This window comes from Hydra vulgaris, chromosome 07 (genome assembly GCF_038396675.1).
Source record: "Hydra vulgaris chromosome 07, alternate assembly HydraT2T_AEP".
In the NCBI taxonomy this organism is placed as follows: Eukaryota; Metazoa; Cnidaria; class Hydrozoa; order Anthoathecata; family Hydridae; genus Hydra; species Hydra vulgaris.
Window position 1 is genome coordinate 34,755,001 of NC_088926.1, and position 20,000 is coordinate 34,775,000.

General features: G+C 26.8%; 1 protein-coding gene across 2 annotated transcripts in view; it reads right to left on the reverse strand.

The window, feature by feature from the left end:
- The window catches only part of LOC101240514 (prestin), a 74,242-nt gene that overhangs the window by 48,227 nt on the left and 6,015 nt on the right, over positions 1-20,000 (reverse strand). For both annotated transcript variants that reach the window (XM_065801707.1, XM_065801708.1), the window contains exons 3-5: positions 12,283-12,393; positions 11,748-11,920; positions 6,657-6,827 (exon numbers count right to left, since the gene is read on the reverse strand). In XM_065801707.1, the coding sequence (XP_065657779.1) occupies positions 6,657-6,827; positions 11,748-11,920; positions 12,283-12,393 (455 nt within the window). The remainder of the gene's footprint in view (positions 1-6,656; positions 6,828-11,747; positions 11,921-12,282; positions 12,394-20,000) is intronic.

The following is a 20,000-nucleotide window of genomic DNA, read 5'->3' on the forward strand; positions in this document are numbered from 1 at the left end:
TATTTATTATGCGATTATATGTGTTAAGGTTATATATGTTTATATTTTACAAGTGTCTAAATATCTTTTATATATGAAGTGTTTCTATATTTGTGATGTGTTATGTTATGTGTTTATAGTTTGTTAGTGGTTATTACGTTGTTTGCATGGTTTCAAATTGTTGTGACTTGGCTTAGTTTACAGCAAGGTTGTTGACTTTGCTAGCCAAGTGGTGTACTTTGCTATAATGTGACTTGGCTTTGTTGAGAGCAAGAATGTTGTCCGTGCCAGTAAAGTGGGGTACTGTCATGATGAAACACATAAATTTAATCTGTTTGTAGTTAGTGTAATCATAAATTGTGTTGAAAAACTATTGTTGAAACAATGTGTTTAAAGAAATATTAAAAAGATATATAGTTTTTTAATATTTATAATTTTTTAAATACTTATAATTTTAAGTAAATTTTATTGAAAAGATATATACTTCATTAAATATTTATATACTGTTGTTTTTTAAGTAAATTTTGTTAAAAAGATATATACTCTGATTCTTTTTTGGGGCTGCAAGTAACCACTAATTAAAGTTGGAAGTTACTGGAAAAGAAAAGATGAAGATAACGATTGACGGACAACTTAAAATATTGCAAATTATATGGATCAGGAAAGCAAGATGAAGGAAGCGAATTCCAAAGGACTGATGTTTGAGGAAAAAAACTAGACGAATAAGAGTTTTTGGAGCACTTAGGAACAGTCACAGAAAAAGGATGACACTTAATTGAATGACGAGTAACACGAGAATGAATTTTAGTAGATGGCACAAGAGACGCTAGCTCTTTCAAGTAGTGCCCATTATAGTATTTGTAAAAAAGAGAAAGGGAAGCAACATTACAACAATGTGATAATGGTTGGAGGTTGGCTGCAAGAGCAGGTCCAACCATATTTACAATGCGTTTTTGCACCTTGTCTAAAAGAGAAAGAGCATCATTAGAAGATCCGCCCCAGATATGGCAACAGTATTCCATACAAGGCCAGATTTGAGATTTATAGAGATAGAGAATAGAATCCAAAGTAAGAAAGTGTCGAGCTCGATAAAGAGATGCAACCTTTGAAGATGCTAACTTTGCAACTGATTTGATACATTATGGTTTCCAAGAAAGATCGGAAGTAAAAGTTAATCCAAGAAGATGAAGAGTAGATGACTCATCGAGTACATCACCGTTTATAAATATAGGAGGATCTAAATTATTGCGATAACGATTGGCTGAAAAAAATTGAGTTTTATCGGTATTGAAGTTCACCAGCCACTGTGAGCCCCATGCTGTAGCAGAAGTGAGATCCTTTTCAAGCTCAAATGCCCCATCCAAGCAATCAGAGAGTGTTGGTTTCTTATCATGACAAGAATAAATGGTATCATCAGCAAACAATGCCTTCTTAGATGTGAGAATATCTGGAAGATCGTTAATGTAAATTAAAGTATAGGGCCTATGTAAAGAGTATAGGGCCTAAAATAAAGTATAGGGCCTATGTATAGGCCTAATGTAAAGAGTATAGGGCCTAGGATAGAACCTTGAGGAACCCCTGAAGTTACAGAATAGAAGAAGAGTGCTGTCTATTGAGGACAACTTTTATACCACGATTGGAAAGGAAGGATTCAATAACCTTAAAGATGTTGCCAGATACACCATAAGAAGAAAGCTTATGGAGAAGACCAGCATGCCAAACTTTATCAAAAGCTTTTGAAATGTCAAGAGCGATGGCCTTAGCCTCTCCACCTTTATCTAATGCACTTTAAAACCTATCAGTTATTACTGTTAGCAAATCAGCTGTAGAACAAGAAGATCGAAATCTATATTGATGATCAGAAAGTAAGTTATTAGATTCAAGATGAGAAATTAAGTGTTTGTTAATTAAAGATTCAAAAACCTTGCTTACAATAGGAAGAAGACTAATGGGAGGGTAGTTAGATGAATCAGATCGCTCTCCAGAATTTTAAAAAATAGAGATAACAGATGCCGCTTTCCAGCAGGCTGGAAAACAAGACTCTGATAAGCACTTGTTGAATAGTTTTGAGAGTATAGACGACAGCTCCGGAGAACACTTCTGCAAGACAATAACAGGTATGTTGTCTGGGCCACAAGCTGTAGAAGAGTCTAGGCAGGAAATCACTTTAGATACAGAAGCTGGAGTGATACAAATGTCAAGCAATGGATCAACCTGTTTGTTAGCAATATCAGGTAGAACGCAACTAGTGGAATCAAGAGATAATATTGATGAAAAGTTTTTAGCAAAAAATTCAGCTTTGTCTTTAGGTGTCTGAACCATACAAGAGAGGTGGAATTAAAGATTTGCCCTTATTATTAATACTATTAAAGATTCTCCAGAAGTCCCGTTTAATTTAAATTTATTGTTTTATTTCATAAAGGTAAGTATAAAAAATGTTATAACATAATTATAGTTAACTTTCATTAAATTTTTAGGATTTTTTGTATAAAGAATATTTTCTCCAAAATAATGTTTTAATATTTCAAATACATACATACATACATACATACATACATACATACATACATACATACATACATACATACATACATACATACATACATACATACATACATACACACATTTTAATTTTTCTGCATTGTATTATTTACCTTTTTTCTTTAGAATATTAAATATATGAAAAAAATTAAAATAGTTCAAGAGGTTTCAATATTCTCAAGTTTCTTCACTTGAAGCAAATGATTGTTAAAAGAGGTTTTCTATTATTAGTTGTGTATTTACTTATTTATTGTAAATCTTGTATTAAGTACATTTCAAAGTAATGAAAGGGATTCAATGATGGAGGATTACATTTCACTGTTCAATGCTAGCAGTACTTACTGAGCAGGAAGACTTTTATCATTTTGCTTTATCTGTAAAAAAAAATTTTAATTATTTTTTATTTTATTAAATACTTATAATATTTTGTCAATTATTAATATGAACTATCTTAAATATATAACATTCTCAGTTAAAAAGATTATATCAATTTATTTATAACTTTAGTTTAAGTTCCTAATATAAATATGTTATCTTTACACATTGCTCAATTATTTTGAAACATCCAATTTAAATATGACTAATAGTAGAGTAGAATATAATTAGATTATTATATTATGCTCTGTTTTATTTGCTTACACTGTATTTAAGATAAGTTTAAGAAAGAAAACTCAAAGTTCAATCTAAAAATAAAAGTTCAATATTATTGAACTTTTATTTTTAGATTGAACTTTGATGCTTAATTATGTCTGATAATTTAAGAAGTGAAATTATAAGACTTCTTTAAAATGAAAGAAACCCAGTTAGGCGAGCTGAGATAAATCCTCGTCAAAATGAAAGAGATGAGCCTAGGCGAGCTGAGATAAATTTTTAATCAAAATAAAAGAAATCAGGCTAGGCGAGAACTCAATAGGTATAATATGCATTACCTAGAAAATTTAGTTGTTATTTTACTTCTTTAGTTCTACTCAGGTGCTCTACTAACTATCATATGTTTACTTTGTCTACTATTAAAATATGGTTTTAACTTATTAAACTTTAATGATTTAAAGTTTAATTGATTTAAAGTTGATCATTAGCTAGTAGTTTAAAAAGAAATTTGTTGTCACAATCAAGGTAAGAATAATTTTATTTTCTGATCAAACTACAAAATTTGATTGCACCGATAGCTATTGTGTTTTTGTTATTTTTGTGTAATAGCTAATTGTTAATTAAAAATAAATGTCTTTTCTTACAGGTTTTAATTATTTTCAACAATGCTCTAGAAAAAACATTAGCAACAGGTAAATTGGTTTGTAGTTTTTTTCATTTTAGACATATCTTACAATGCTTTTTTAGCTTATTGCAGATCAAATAGAGGGCCCACATCTCATAAGACACATAAGGTGTGGGCTTAAATTATGGGCAAAAGCTCTGCCCCCCCCCCTTTTTTTTTTCTTTTTTTTAAATATACAATGTTGGTCTGTAGAAAGTACAGTATGAGGAGAGAGATAAAAAATACTGCATCTATAATTAGTATTTTTGTAGTTGGTTAATCTACCAATTGGTAATTGATAATGCAAATTTAGTTAAATTTTTTTTGTAAATATACACTTTTCTTTATATATTTTGTTTTGTTATTGTTATATATAAATAAATTGATTTCTAGTTCATACATGTGGTGTTTTTTTTTCCTTTTTAAATTCAACTACTTTTTTTAGATTAATCAGATGACATATTTGTTCAATATTGACAGTTAAAAACTATTTATTTATTTACACATTTATTACCAAATTAACAAAACTATGTTTTGTTAATTTGGTAATAAATGTGTAAATAAAAATATCTTAAATTTTATAAAGCTATTAGGCATTTTTTTGAAACCACAATCCATCATGATTCATATTTTATCTGTGTGAATGAAAGTCTATGCAAATATCTAGCGTAAACTTCAAATTATATAAATTATTAAAAATTATATCAAATGTTACAGATTTACTTCCACTTGATAATTTTATTGCGACAATATTTGCTTAATTTTGATTTATATGAATTTTTATAAAGCATTTATATTCTGTTTTATAAAGTTTAATAAGTCTTTTGCTTATTATTATTATTTTTTTTAGTTTTATTTAGATGCCCCAATAAGTATTTATGATCTTATCACAGAGTACCGCAGATGAGCATTTAATTGGAAGTTCACGCCTTCTTCCTAACGGATGTCAGAAAACTTGCCTAGGGGTGGGAAGTGTGAACCACGGATCCTTTGTTTCTGAAGCAAGTGCACTACCACTGTGTTACGGCTGCTCATTAAACAGTGTTAAAAGATAATAATATAGCATCCCAAAGTGGTTGAAGTACTTTGCGTGGGTTTAAACCTTTTCATATGCACACTTAATTTTTTTTTAAATCTTTTTTCGATTTTCTAGAATACAAAGTAAAACAATTTTAAAGGTCTATAGATATTATATGCATATCATAATAAAGATATTATATATTATAATAAACGAAAGAGAGAATTTTTTAAAAAGTTTTTTAAAATTTCTAAAAACATAAAAAACGCCATTAAAAATTTGTTGCGCATATGTCATGGTAGAGTTTAAGGTTTTCATATGCTTAGTAATAGATTAAGTGTAGGCATTAAAGAGACAACTTTCTTTTTTATAGAAAAAAGATTTTACATGGAAACTTAAATTTTTTTTTTAAATTAACAGGGCCTAATAGCAGGAGTCCTAATAACAGGAATCTTTTTCTGGATATTTCCGGAATTTCTGATTTTTCTCAACTTTCAGTTTTTCCGGACAGCCAAAACATTTTCCATATATATACAAGTTTAGGAATGTTTTTTTGTAATATATTTGTTTTTTAAGCTTTTTCACTCATCACTCATACTAAAATTTAAAAAAATTTGAAACAACTAAGCTAAAATCAAATTTAAGAGGAAAATATGTTCCGCATATTTTACCCAAACAATTTTCCAAATTTTTTAAAAAATAACCTGGATGATGATAAAAAAATTAATAGAAACTTATTAAAGAAAAAAATAATAAGGTCCATCCCCTTTTTTTTTTTAATTTATATATATACAAAAGTTTACAGAAGTTGTAGAGTATTGAAAGTTAATTGTAAACTCAAAACAAAGATTTTTATATTTTGCTATTTTTTAAAAATTATTGAAATAAAGCAAAACTATTAAAATGGTAGGTGTGGAATAGACTTACCATGACCAGTAATATATTAATTTTCATTAATAGTTACATGGGTCATGGTAAGTCCGCTATTCCATATATTCAAGTTATCTCATGTTTTTTGAAACTTTTTATACCAATAGTACTTAATTAACACATTCCAAGCAGGTTTTCTAAATTTTATTTAGACTCGTACTGATATCCAACTTGTTGATAAATAGCAATTCGCGCAATGTTTACTGAAACGCTAAAAGTTTTTAAAAGTTAAATACAATAGAAAATTTATTTTATAGCTTTAAAAAGTAAACAACAAGTACAGTTTTTTACATATGTATATAATTATTTTTCTACCTCTTACTAAAATATATTGAAGTAAGGAATGAGAATAGAAAAGGACTGTGTGGAATAGATTTACTAAGACCCATATTTTACAGCTCATGACAGCTAGTATGAAGATGATTTCATAAAATCCTCTTTATTTTTTTATTTTTTAAAAACATTTTTTAAACTACTGCAATAATATTAATTACCGCAAATGAGTTAAATATTATTTAACTTGTTTTTTATTACTATTAAGGAATGATTAGGGAAAGGAGGGATTAGGGAATTACTATTAAATAATTAAATTTAATATTGCATTTTTTAAAATGTTTGATATAAACAAATTTTTTTCATTTGTATAAATGAATTAAAATATGTTAATTTTTTTTAAATAATTATTTCTTTGAATTAAAATTTGTTAACTTTTTTTAAATGATTATTTCTTAAATTTCTAATTGCGGCATTGCAACTAAAAATAATTTTTTTTATCTAAAAAATAATGAGTAACAAATAAAAAAATTACAGTAACAAATAAAAGAAAATTATTAAAAGTTATATATGTCATTTATTAAAAAATATTCGCTGCGTTTTAACTTGCATTATAAAATAATTATTTCTAAATATGTTATACAAAAAATATATAGCTACCTTGAATAAACTAAATAGCCCTTGAGTTTGATCTGCAGATATTTCCATACCTAACATATGTTTTAGTTGACTGCTAAAAACATGACAGGCAGCACCTGTAGTATAACCACTAATCAAAGGATCAGACAGATATGAAGTGATGATATCAAAACGAAGCACTGCTAATGTAATCTATAATAACCATTAACAATAAAGTTTTTAAGAATTCAAACTTTTTTTTTAAAAAAATTTATTATAAATAAAATAAATTTAAATAAATTTTTTTACAAAAATCTTAGTAACTTCTTCCTAAAACTAACTACTACTCCCTAGAATTCACCACTCTACATAAACTATATCCTTAGAACTCCCCACTCATCCTTAGAACTCCACTCATTGTCAGAACTCTCCATTCATCCTTAAAACTCTATACTCATTCCTAAAATGTTATACTCATTCTTAAAGCTCCCCACTCATCTTTAAAACTCTATATTCATCCTAAGAACTCCCCACTCATCCTTAGAACTCACTCATCCCTAGAAATCACTACACATACCCTACTCATAGTTAAGGCCTGGAAACCACTTTTTATTTTACTCAAATTTTCTTCATTTTTTTTCAAGCTATGTTTCGATCTTTAAAATATATTTTTTATTATTGTCATCACTTTATTATTAGTGTCATTTTTGTGTCATTCATGTTTTAGAAGTAGTTAATAGTGTAATTGATTTAAGTTTTTGTTTTGCATATTTTGATCTGCTTTTATTTTTATAAGTTGTAATTTGTTAATATTTGAATAATTTTTGCACTATTAGATAATTTTATAAACATAAAAGTATTTTAATTAAAATGCTTTGATAAAAATCAGAACTGGGCATACCTTACGCATCTTTGGGAACCAAAAACTGCTATGGTATCTGCCTGGTAAGTCTCATTAGATTTCGACACAAAATCTAATTTTTTGGTGCAGATTACATGAAAAGATGACTAATCAAGCATCATTTTACTCTATCTATTGTATCACCCACTGTGCATTCATTGCAGAGGTAGCTGACAACTAGCAGCTTGTACAGGAATTGCAAATAAATGGAAATACTGTTCAAATGTAAACATTATAGAAAATTTAGATTGTTATATTCATATGCAACAAAAAATATAGAAAATTATGTAGTTTGATTAAGAGGCATTTAAACGCATCATAGCAGGAGTTCAAACTGGTAATCCCAGGTGTTTCCAACTTCAGGGCTGCCTTGATGTCATTTACTATCACAGTCCTTCTACTTTGGGGATTCTATACACCCTGGGCCTTTGCAGCTGGCTTTAAAAAAAACGATATTCTTACAAGCCGGCAAGTTAATTGTCTGAGCTGCACAACAACGATGTTTTGAAAGAATGATACCATCATTGCAATTTTCTAGAAACTTCTTCAAGAAAAGCATTTAATTGACCAGCTCAGGTTCCTTCTTCTCCCTCTGTTTTTCCTACTGGAATAACCAAACTGGTTAAAGGCGCTAACATAGTTTGAACCATTGTATGTAGTTGTTGCAACAACGTAAAGATTAAAAAAACCAAGTTAAAATACCAAATTTCAACTGACTACAACACTTTTAAATTTTCAAAAAATATTCTAGAACTAGAAACAGTTATCAGTTGACAGTTTGGACTTGACAATTGCTTCCCAGTTTGGGCTTCACTTCAAAGAGCTTCCCAGTTTGGGCTTCATTCCTTGACACTTGAACCCTTAAATTTTTTGAGAATAAAACTTAAGAATCTAAACTAAAAGAATCTTACCATTAAACAAAAATATTTTGAAAAACTGAAGGTAAAAAGTAACAAACATGATTTTGCATAAAAAATTCTGAAAGTAAAGAACATTGAATGCTTTGCATTGTTATAATTTAAACCGCCCTTGGAATTAGAAAAAAAAACGAGGTTGGCAAAAAATTGCCAATCTAAAACCATTTTACATTGGCATCAGGTTGGCACAAAACTTTGAAAGAGGGTTTGACAAACTGACAAATGTGCGAATGTGTAACGTAAAATTGATTAAAAAAATAAACACTGAGTGCTATTTGTTAATTTGAGTTAATTGCTATTTGCTCAAAAATTTGAAAAACAAACAAAAGTTTTTTGATTTTAAATAGAATGTTCATTTTGTAATTATTTCATTAGGAATTTAAAAAAAAATTGATTTTTTTTTCCGAGACTTTCATTTAGAATTTAATTAAAATGTTTGTTTTTTCATTTTTATTTTTTTTATTTTACTTAAAACTGAAATAAAACATTTTGCTGTTGCATTTTTAAATTAATTTGTTCACAATTATAATAAAACGTTTGTTTTATTTTTTTATTTAGTTGTTTTATGTTAGTTTTATGTTAGTTATTTTTATTTAATTTTTTTTTTTTTAGTAATTTAGTTTAGAGTTGAAATATAATGTTCATTTTTTTGTTTATATATATATATTTTTTTAGAATTTTAATGAATTATTCACTTTAATGTTTTTATTTTAATCATAATATAAGTAAATCAATTGTTTTGCCTTTTTTCAATTTATTTGAAATAGCAAACAAAATTAAGCTTAAAAATTCTGGAGCCGGCAAAAAATTGCCAACCTCCGACACTCCTAGGTTGGCATTGCCAAATACCAACCTTAAATCTGAGGGCTGTCATAGCTATAAGAAAACTGCAGTTGTTTTGCAATTGTATTTTTAAAAGTTTTTCTTCAACTTTATATAAAGATTAAAATGAGATAATGGAAAATTCTAGATTAATGCATATATATACACAATATAGTCAGACATTTTACATAAGCACACACGCTGCTTTGTCAAAGTTTTTAAATCAAATTGCACACACCTGAGATTCTTTTGACAACACAGAAAAATTTTGATATTTTGAAAGGTTCATTTTTTTTCCACTTCACTTTTAGTAAATTTACTAAAAATAAAGTTGAAGAAAAATGAACCTTTATAACAATAATCGCTATAGATATTCATTTTTTTTATTTATAAAAAAATGAATATCTACTAATGAATATAAGATAAACTATCTTTGTTTGAACTCATTCTTATTAAGGTAATACTTTCTTTTAATATATAGTATGTGGTTGGAATGTTAAATGCAGATTTGTATGTTATGTATATGTGGTTATCCTGTGTGATTGTTTTTTCATTTTAGGATTCATATAAATATATATAAGAGCGATTCTTTTTGACTAGCGGCTTTCGACATGTTTTGTTGATGGACGTCTTTTTGTTTTTGTTATGGTCTCAAAATTACGTTTAATTTGGACCGTAGAGAAAGCTTTACTTTTTCAGAAACTTTGATTTAGATATGGTGTCAAAGTTACCTTTAATTCAGACCGTAGTGAAGACTTTACTTCTAAACAATATTTTTCCCGCTTCGTACATCGTTTTTATATCACAACTATTATTATTGCTTTATCACCCAAAATAATTTTTAACCACTCATTTAGCTTAAATTTATCTGTTCTTATTTTAGTATTTAGTTTATCTTATTACAATATTTTTTAATATATGATTTATCCGCTGATTTTCATATTATTACTACTATCAAGGAACTTTTATGCTATATTATCTTACATTCATTACTCAGCTTTGTTTTAATTTTCACAGGCGCAATTTTTATCTTTTATTATTATTCGGACAATTTCTTATATCCTTCACTACATGTTTAAATCTTTACATTTCTGAAGGCGATATATATATATATATATATATATATATATATATATATATATATATATATATATATATATATATATATATATATATGTTTTTTTCTCATTTCAAATATTGCTTGATTTTTAGTTATGATTTTAAGTTGCGCGGGTTGTTTCATTTTCTTACACTTTAGATTGGTTAACAAAATTCGAATGAAGTATCTATGACAGTTTTTTGAAGACTCTACTATGTTTTATTTTATTTTAAAAGTGTTTTTAATAGGGTATATTGCCATTTGATTGTTTTTGGTTTATTTGTGCTAGAAGTATCTATGTGCTTTAAATTGTTGACATATTGCATGGTCTTAGGGGAAAATTTAATAGTATTTTCTGTTTGTGTTTTTATTTGAATTTTAATTTATAGTGCTTAGTTTTTCTACCAGTGGTATGGTAAGTGATTTATTTAACTATTTATATTGTGCAGTAGAACAACACTTTTTATATCATATCATCAAATAAATATTAGTGTTTTACAAATTTGGGTATGGTTGGGTTTTGGCTATTTGTAGTGAATCCTTTTTTACTGCAGTATGGAATAGGCGCAAGTCGCGGGGTAAAGCATAAGTGGCGATGACGTTTGTCTGACTGGATAAACTAATTATAAGTGCTGATCCTCATCAAAACACCAGTAATAATAGACGCGACTCTGAGGAGATGTTTATTACTTAATCACTACACAAATTATGTTTACACATTGGCATTAATGTTTTTTTTTCCATTCTGAGGCCTTTCATTATTGTTTGCATACTTTTTATTTTTTAATGTTTTTTTTGTTTTATTTATTTTTTGTTTGGTGATATATTTTTTGTTTATCTTAGTTCATATTAGTATTTATATAACAATTTATTTTTTATTATTATTGTTAGTACTGTTTAGGTGCATTGTCTGTCTTATTTTAAATATTCCTCTATTAATCTTTATTTTTGTCTTTACAACTGTCAAAATATGCTTTGTTTGAAAAATAATTCTTCTTTATTCTAATGTACTTCATTTCTTCCCTCAGGCGTTCACTGCTCGTGTGTGACCATTCGGCGAATTTTATATATGTCAGAATTATATATATGCCAAAGTTTATAAATAAAAAATGAATATCTATAGCAGTTATTGTTGCTAAGGGTAATTAAATAGCCAAGTTAATTAATAAATTAATCTAATTGGACTTTATATTAATTTTTATGTAAACTTATTAAATAGGAAGATAACATATAATTCAGTTAGATTTTGTTGTCAGTTTTTCCCAATAGTATCTCTACTTCCCAATAGCTATCTCTACTTCATTTAATATTTTAAATTAGTCAAAAAAAAAAGATAAATAAAAAATTTTAAGAAATAAACAAGATTTAACTGCATAATGCCAACAAAAATATACCTGTAAAATACCAACAAAAAAAGAAACAGTAACAGCATATTGAAGTCTAAGATTTATATCATTTTCAGCACTGGTTGAATTACTTAAACCAGCTGTGACATTTCTATACGAGGCTAACACCATTTGTTTTTGCACTACTTTACCAACCATCAGTGAAGTGACAGCAAATGTTCCTAAAAACATTTGACTAAAAATATAAATATTAGTAAATAATATTTAATAATAATTATTTAAAATATGTATATGACACTTCACAAAAAAATTCAGCAATCCAGCAAAAGAATCTAAGAATAATTTCAATATAAAAAAAACATTTATGCTATGGTATTGAATTTATAATATTATGAAAACTTTCAACAACTTATGCAAAAAGAACCTATTATTTATAGTATTAAATCAGTATACTTACTTAGTGTACCAACTGTGCACCAAAAAATTAATGTTTTTTTTATACTTACAAAGAAATAAGTGAAAAAAAAATCTAAAATATATATAGACATAAAAAAATCTTAAAGTAAAAACATTTAAGCTTTACCAATGCAAAGATGCTTAGAAGAACCCATGATAAAATAAACTATTGATGGAGTAAAGGAGGTGTACAGCCCATAGACAGCTGGGAGAGTTGAAAGCATGGCATAAGCTAAACCTGAAAAAAAAAAAAATTTATAAAATTTATAAATAAAAACTTTAGTTTTTAATTTTTTGCTAGATTATTTATTCATTAATTAAATTTATTTTTGAAAGTTTGTAATCATATGTTTTTTTTTAATCTAAATTAAACTAAAAATTTAATTTTATTTAAAATAAACAATTAAAAATTTAAATTAAATTTTAAACTATTTTTTTAAATTTGTGTATCAATTTTTATTTTATTTATTAATATAACTTCTTAACAATTTTAAAATTTTTTTAAAAATGTATGCAAGGAGTGTACATTCATCAACTAACTTAAATAGGTAGAACATGCAGAGAGTGTACAATAGGGTTATGACTTTTTTTCAACTGCTCTGGTGTGAAAATAAAACAAATATTTTAAATTTAAGATTACATTGAACACTCTTAAATAAACATATAAATATCTCAATTTGGTACAATAAACAGCAATCTAGTTAAGTCATCTACTCTAGCGAATCCAGACCAACAAAAAACATTTGATTTTTGACAAAAAAGACATAATTTTCATGATAGATGATTTTCATAATTTTAAGATCTTCTATTAAACTATCTGTTTATTAAACCCTGCCGAAAATGAAATTGCAGTTTAGTAAGATTATACTTCCTAATATAAATTCCAAGCTTGTGAAAATACTTCATCCCATTTTGTTGATTTCTACCTTAAGTGAAAAACCTCTAAACAGCGCTATTAGTTTATATTATATATTATGAATAACTAATCTAGTTCTAGCCACTGATTTATAATGCAAGAAAGCCAATACTATTTAACAATGATCATGTTTGGATAAAAAAATCAAGCGGGTTATTTGTTGTTTCAATGCGAGCCTTTGTGAACTAAGTTTTTTTTTCTTAAAATTACACAGTTTTGAAAAAATTTTTGGATTATACCATGATGATGGTTTAGCAGTTTTTAAAAATATGAGTGATTGTATCTAAATGGAATAAATAAAAAAATACATTGTTGATGTATTTAAAAGAAAAAATCTTCTTATATTAATACAGCGCAACATGAAAATTGTAAATCACTTTGACGCCACATTTACTCCGACTTATAATGACGCATTATTAAACTCCAGTTTTAATTACAAACTTTGCTCATTTAAATTTATCTCATACCAAAAACCGTAAACACAAAATTATTTGGTTCAAGCCCTCATTCAGCAAAAATGTTAGCATAAATATAAGACAAGTTTTTTTTAACCCTTATCAATAAACACTTAAGTTCCATAAGATTCAACAGAAAACACAGTAAGAATAGGTTATAGCTGTATGCCAAATATGAAATATTTTTTGAAATGCACTGAATCAACATTATCATATTATAAATTAAACTATAACTTCACCAAAAAGCCATTGAAACTGCCTTAGTAATAATGCCTAAATACCTGCCCTTTATCAAATCAATATATATATATATATATATATATATATATATATATATATATATATATATATATATATATATATATATATATATATATATATAAATATATATATATATATATATATATTACTATTATTATTAATTTACTGTACTCATAAAGTTTTGAGTTGCAAATAAAAAGTTAGGCAGTTATAAAAGCTCTTTTTAATAATCAATTATGTTCTTTATTTAATTATATTTAAATTTTAGATATTTTGCATAACGTGGTAAACTTTAATTATAAAAATGAGTAAAGCAGGCCATACAGTAGGGAGAAATAAAACCGTAGTTGCCAATTTATTTATATCTATGAAACAAATTAGCAAAATAGAAAGAGTTAAATGTTCCAAGTAACTGATATTGTTAAAGAGATAAAAAAATACTCATTTATCTGTTGCAGCATTTAGAGATATACAAAAAAAATCAGCTGGTGTAGTAACATGCATTTCCTTGAAACTACCTGTACGAACTAGGTACTACAACTAAAAGTATAAATATAATGTACATTACAAAAAAAAAACGAACTATGTAACTAATTTTGTTATACAATCATAAAAATAGATTTCATTTAGTAAATTAATTTACTCTAAATTTATTAAAGTTATCATAATTTCTTTGTGCTTTATTTAAAGGTGGGGATCAACTGTAGCATGCTTAGGTAAAATACAGAAAAATAAGCAACCATTAAAAACATTGGCTATTTCTGAAAACAGTGGACTTTATTCAGCAACAAAAAATATTCTTTTATCAGATGTTTTTTGGGACAGGGTTGAAGATTTTTTCAAATTGCTGTCGCCAATAGCTGATGCAATAAAGAAAACTGAATCAAATACTCCCATGTTATCTACTGTTGCGGAAACTTTTCACTTCTTGGAAGACCACATTTTTAAAAACATAACAGTTAGCCCATTATCAAAAAAAAAGAAGAAGAAGCCAAAAAAATCTTCAAGAAAAGAAAAGATTTTTGTTTAACAGAAATTCACTTGGCTGCCAATATACTAGACCCCAAATTTCAAGGCAGAGTCTTGACTGGAGAAAGGTAAACAAAAGGTATTTACTACACATAATTCATATATGATTCTTAAAACCAAATACATTTTAGCCTTGGGCATTAAAAGTAAAATTTTTAAAAAATTTAGAATTATATTAAATACTATTTCCAAATTTGAAAGTACTATTTAAATTAATAAAGTTATTGTAAAATTATTGAAAGAAAAATCTTTTTTTAGATTGATGCATGTGAGGCGATACAAAATATTGCTGCAAGTATGCCTGAAGTAAACAAAGAAATGATGTTTGGCTAATTACCAATCAAAGGGTGGTATATTTTCAAAACCTTTTATTTGGAATGCAGTTAGAATAACTCAACCCATAAATTGGTGGAAAGGGTTGTGTTCCTTTACTGAACTATCAAAAGTTGCATCTAGAACTCTTCAGCTACCAGCTTCAAGTGCAGCATGTGAGAGAAGTTTTAGCACTTATTCTAACATTCATAGTGCAAAAAGAAATCGCTTAACGACTGAGAGGGCTGGAAAACTAGTTTTCATTTCACAAAATTTAAAACTTGAAAATGTTGAAAACACCAGTTATGAAAATGGAACAAGCATAACTACTCCTCAAATTAATAACGCAAGTGTAAATAAAGTTCCTAGCACTTCAATGCCTTGGTCAGAATCTGAAGCAGTTAATATAGAAAGTGACAGTGACTTTGTTTATGAATCATTAGATGAAAGTAGTCTAGGGCGGGAAGACTCGGACTCAGAAAGCACATCCATTTAGAATATCTTTTATAGTTTAAATACATGTTAAAATTACTAAATTATTGACTTTTTTGCTTAAATATTTGTACTTTTTTTAATTGAGTATATACTACACTACACAGTGCTACACTACTTAGCACTAAATTAATAACAAATTAAAACTAATAAAACATTATTATTCAAAAATATTTGTATATGTAAGTTAAATAAAGTTAAGGCTTTTTTTATAAAAGCTTACTGGCAATATAATTCAAAATATGTAACAAACAATGTAAGACTAAATTAATACATAATAAATATTAGGGTTGTCTATTTCTTTAAAGATTTGAAGTATGATATTAAATAAACATGATATTGTATACTAGTACATTTAAATTATGAAATATGGTTATTTTGTCATGGACAAGTATAGTTTCTGTATATAATGGGTGCAATATTTAGGATGTACAACAATATTTAAGAAGTAAAACATGACAAATAAACATTCTCATACAATATACCTAGATTTATAACTAACTTAATACTAAACGCCTAGTAAATATACTTAATAAATAGCACTTTAAATTTTTTATTAAAACATTAACTTTAAATTGGTGTTTATACATTGTATTTGTGATTATAATGATAATATACTATAAATAAACAGAATAAAACAAAAACTCTTCCGAATTATTTACCAAGAAAAATAGAAAACTTATTTAAAAAGTCAAAAAAACCAAAAAAACACCAAAAAAAACAAAAAAACCCAAGAGGAAAAAAACGTGTTTTTTTGCAACTCTATATATATAACACATTGGCTGAAAAATCCCGGACCTAACACATAGATAGTGCGAGTTTTAATGCAGTCACCTTTTCTTCAGTTAATACTAACCTTTAAAAGACAGCTGTTAAAATTTCATTATATTCTATTCATTATTTTGTGAGTTATTTTGCTAATAGAAACTTTACTTTTCTTATTTTCAGAAAAATGGATCAAAAACAATTTCGTGTTTTAATTTTACACTGCTTCTTGATGGGAAAAAATACCGTTTAAGCAAAGCAATGGCTTGAAAAGTGTTATGGTGACTCCGCTCCATAAAAAGCAACAATAAAACGTTGGTTTGCTAACTTCAAACGTGGTTGTAGAGACACCGATGATGCAGAACGCAGTGGACGTCCAAATGAGGCAGTAACACCAGAAAACATCAAAAAAATCCACAAAATCGTTTTGAATGATCGAAAAGTGAAGTTGCGTGAGTTAGCTAAAATCGTAAATATATCAAATGAACTTGTTGGCTTTATATTGCATGAGCATTTGACTATGAGAAAGCTCTGTTCAAAGTGGGTGCCGCGTTTGCTCACTGTTGACCAAAAACAAGAACGTGTTGATGATTCTGAGCAGTGTTTGGTCATGTTCAAACATAACAAACCAGAATTTTTGCGCCGATTTGTGATAATGGATGAAACATTGATCCATCACTTCACTCCGGAATCAAAAAGGTTGCCATCTGAGTGGACAGCAACTGGTGAACCTCGTCCAAAGCGCCTGAAAGCACAACAATTGGCTGGAAAGGTTATGGCTTCGGCATATTTTGAGATGTGCGTGGTGTAATATTCATTGATTATCTTGAAAAAAGAAATACCATCAACAGTGAATATTATATAGCATTATTGGAGCGTTTGAAGGCCGAAATTGCAAAAAAACGACCGCATATGGCAAAGAAAAAAATTTTGTTTCATCAAGACACAAACTGTGTCACAAGTCAATCAAAACAATGGCAAAACTACATGAATTGAACTTCAAATTGCTCCCACATCCACCATATTCGCCAGATTTGGCTAGCGACTACTGGCTGTTCGCAGACCTGAAAAAAATGCTCGGCGGTAAGAAATTTTGCACGAATAAAGAGGTTATCGCTAAAACTGAGGCCTATTTTGAAGCAAAAGATAAATCGTTCTACAAAAGTGGTATTAAAATGTTAAAGCGGCGCTGGAATTATTGCGTTGCTCTTGATGGAGATTACGTTGATGAATTAAGCTAATTTTGAACAAAAAAACCCGTGTTTTCTTTGTTAGGCCCAGGACTTTTCAGCCCATGCGTTATATATATATTTATTTATATTTATATATACTTATATATATGTATTACTAATATATATATATATATATATATATATATATATATATATATATATATATATATATATATATATAATATATATATATATATATATATACATATATTCAGGGCTTAAAACAATTAACTCTTTTGTACTAGACAATTTGTCCGAAAATACTCAAGTTTGATGGAAATGTCCAATAAAAATTAAAGAAGTGCGATCAAATGCCATTCCTGACCACGCTTAAAATATTTTACTTTTACAACTTGACCACGCAATTTGTTTTGACAACTCTAGGCATTTCAAAACGCGCCAAAAATTTAAAAGAAAATTTGTAGCGCGAAAACAAACATTACGTAACAACTTAAATTTAATATAATAAAAAGTAATGGTTTCTATAAGCATTAAAATAACTATTATGTTAAAAAAAAAAAATTTAAAGAGGTTTTAAGTTAAAATATTTGCCTAAAGTTAATAAAAACCATCAGACAAAACCATCAGACTTTCACTGATATTTTAATTAAAATCATTAGTTACTTTATCTAAAAGCGTTTTGCTAATATAAAAAAACATTAGTAAAGTGGTTTTTATTTACATTAAAAATAAATCACTTCAACACGTTTATCTTTACTATTGTTTTTATATTAGCAAAACGCTTTTAAATAAAGTAACTAATGATTTTAATTGAAGGATCAATGAAAGTTGTACAAATTTTTATTTATATTATTTAATTAAATTTAATACACTCGAATAAAAAGAAAGATTTTGTTGAGAAGAAAAAAAAGAATTTCTTTGAAAGTAGTTTGAATTAAATGACTTTGATCTTTACTTATGTTTTTATATTATATAATGCATTTAAATTAAGTAATAAATCATTGTTAATTATTTTTTTATATAAAGTAATAATGAATACCATATATATTTTTTTATATTTATATAGGTACAAGCTTTTCTGGGAAGCAAGTGTGGACGCACGCCTTGTTCGTTTATGCCTAATGTAATTTTTTACATTAACTTGACCACATTTTTATATAGTAAGCGCTTTTAGAAGTTGCGGCAAAATAAAGCTATAAGAAACTAGAGAAAACAAAACAGCAATACTTGAAGAAAGGAAATGAAGACTATATGAAATAGAAAATCTAAATAAAACAAGCTAAAAAAAGTTCAATATTAAAAAAAAATGTAGTCAAAAGAATAATATACCTAAATATTTAGCTGTTTTTGTTTTCTTATTTTTAGGGCATTATTTTTCACTACCAAAATTAATACAAGACAAGGAAAAAACCTGATAAGAATAAAATGAAAATAAAAACATTATTTGATATACTTGCTAGCAACTTTTTTCAGCCAGTATTTTAGGGGAAATACTTCATTATTTGCGCTAGAAACATCGAAAGTTAATTTACTTAAGTTTAATGAAACTTTCAGGAGCCTATTTAAAACTTTTTTTTAAGTTTTAAATAAATTTTTTTCAAACAGAGCAATCATTATATTTATTACCTCTAGTAATTCGTATTAACATTGGAAATTGGGCAATATAAAAGAAACGATTTCAGACATGCATCAAATGCGGTAAATACATATATAAAAGAAACCATATTATTCTTTTATTCAATTTATTCTGTTATTATAAAAGTTATTATTCAAATAATATATTTTACAAATAAATAACAATTTATTTTCTTATTTTTCTATTATATAAGTATTGAGAAAAAAAGTCAAGTATAACAAAAACATTTTTAAAAGCGAAAAGACGACAAAACAACATAACAAAAAAAATAACAAAATTTCTCAAAGTTCAAGCGTACATAGCAAATTATACTCTTAATTATACGGACTGATAAAAATCGTGAATAAATTGCATATCAAAACTTACAATTGTTATTAAATTTTTATAAAAGATAATGTTTTTTTCACCAAGTTGTATATAATTCAGTAGCTAAAAACAACAATCACTTTTAAAAAAAAGAATATAAAATTTGTATAAAAATTTTAGATAAAAAAACTTTTTTAACTTTTTATTTTTTCAATTATGAAGTTTTCTAGTTTATTTAATTAAAACTAGATATTTCATTACAATTTTTTTTTTTTTTTTGGATTGTTTTTTTTTCTCAGTAGATAAGTTAAAATTTTGCCGCAAATTATTGAAACGCTTTATGAGTAAAAAGATGGAAACTGCCATGGTTTGTCTTTCTAAAAAAATTACTTTAAATGTGGACAAACTTTGGAAATTTTGTTATTTTTTTTGTTATGTTGTTTTGTCGTCTTTTTGCTTTTAAAATTTTTTTTGTTATAC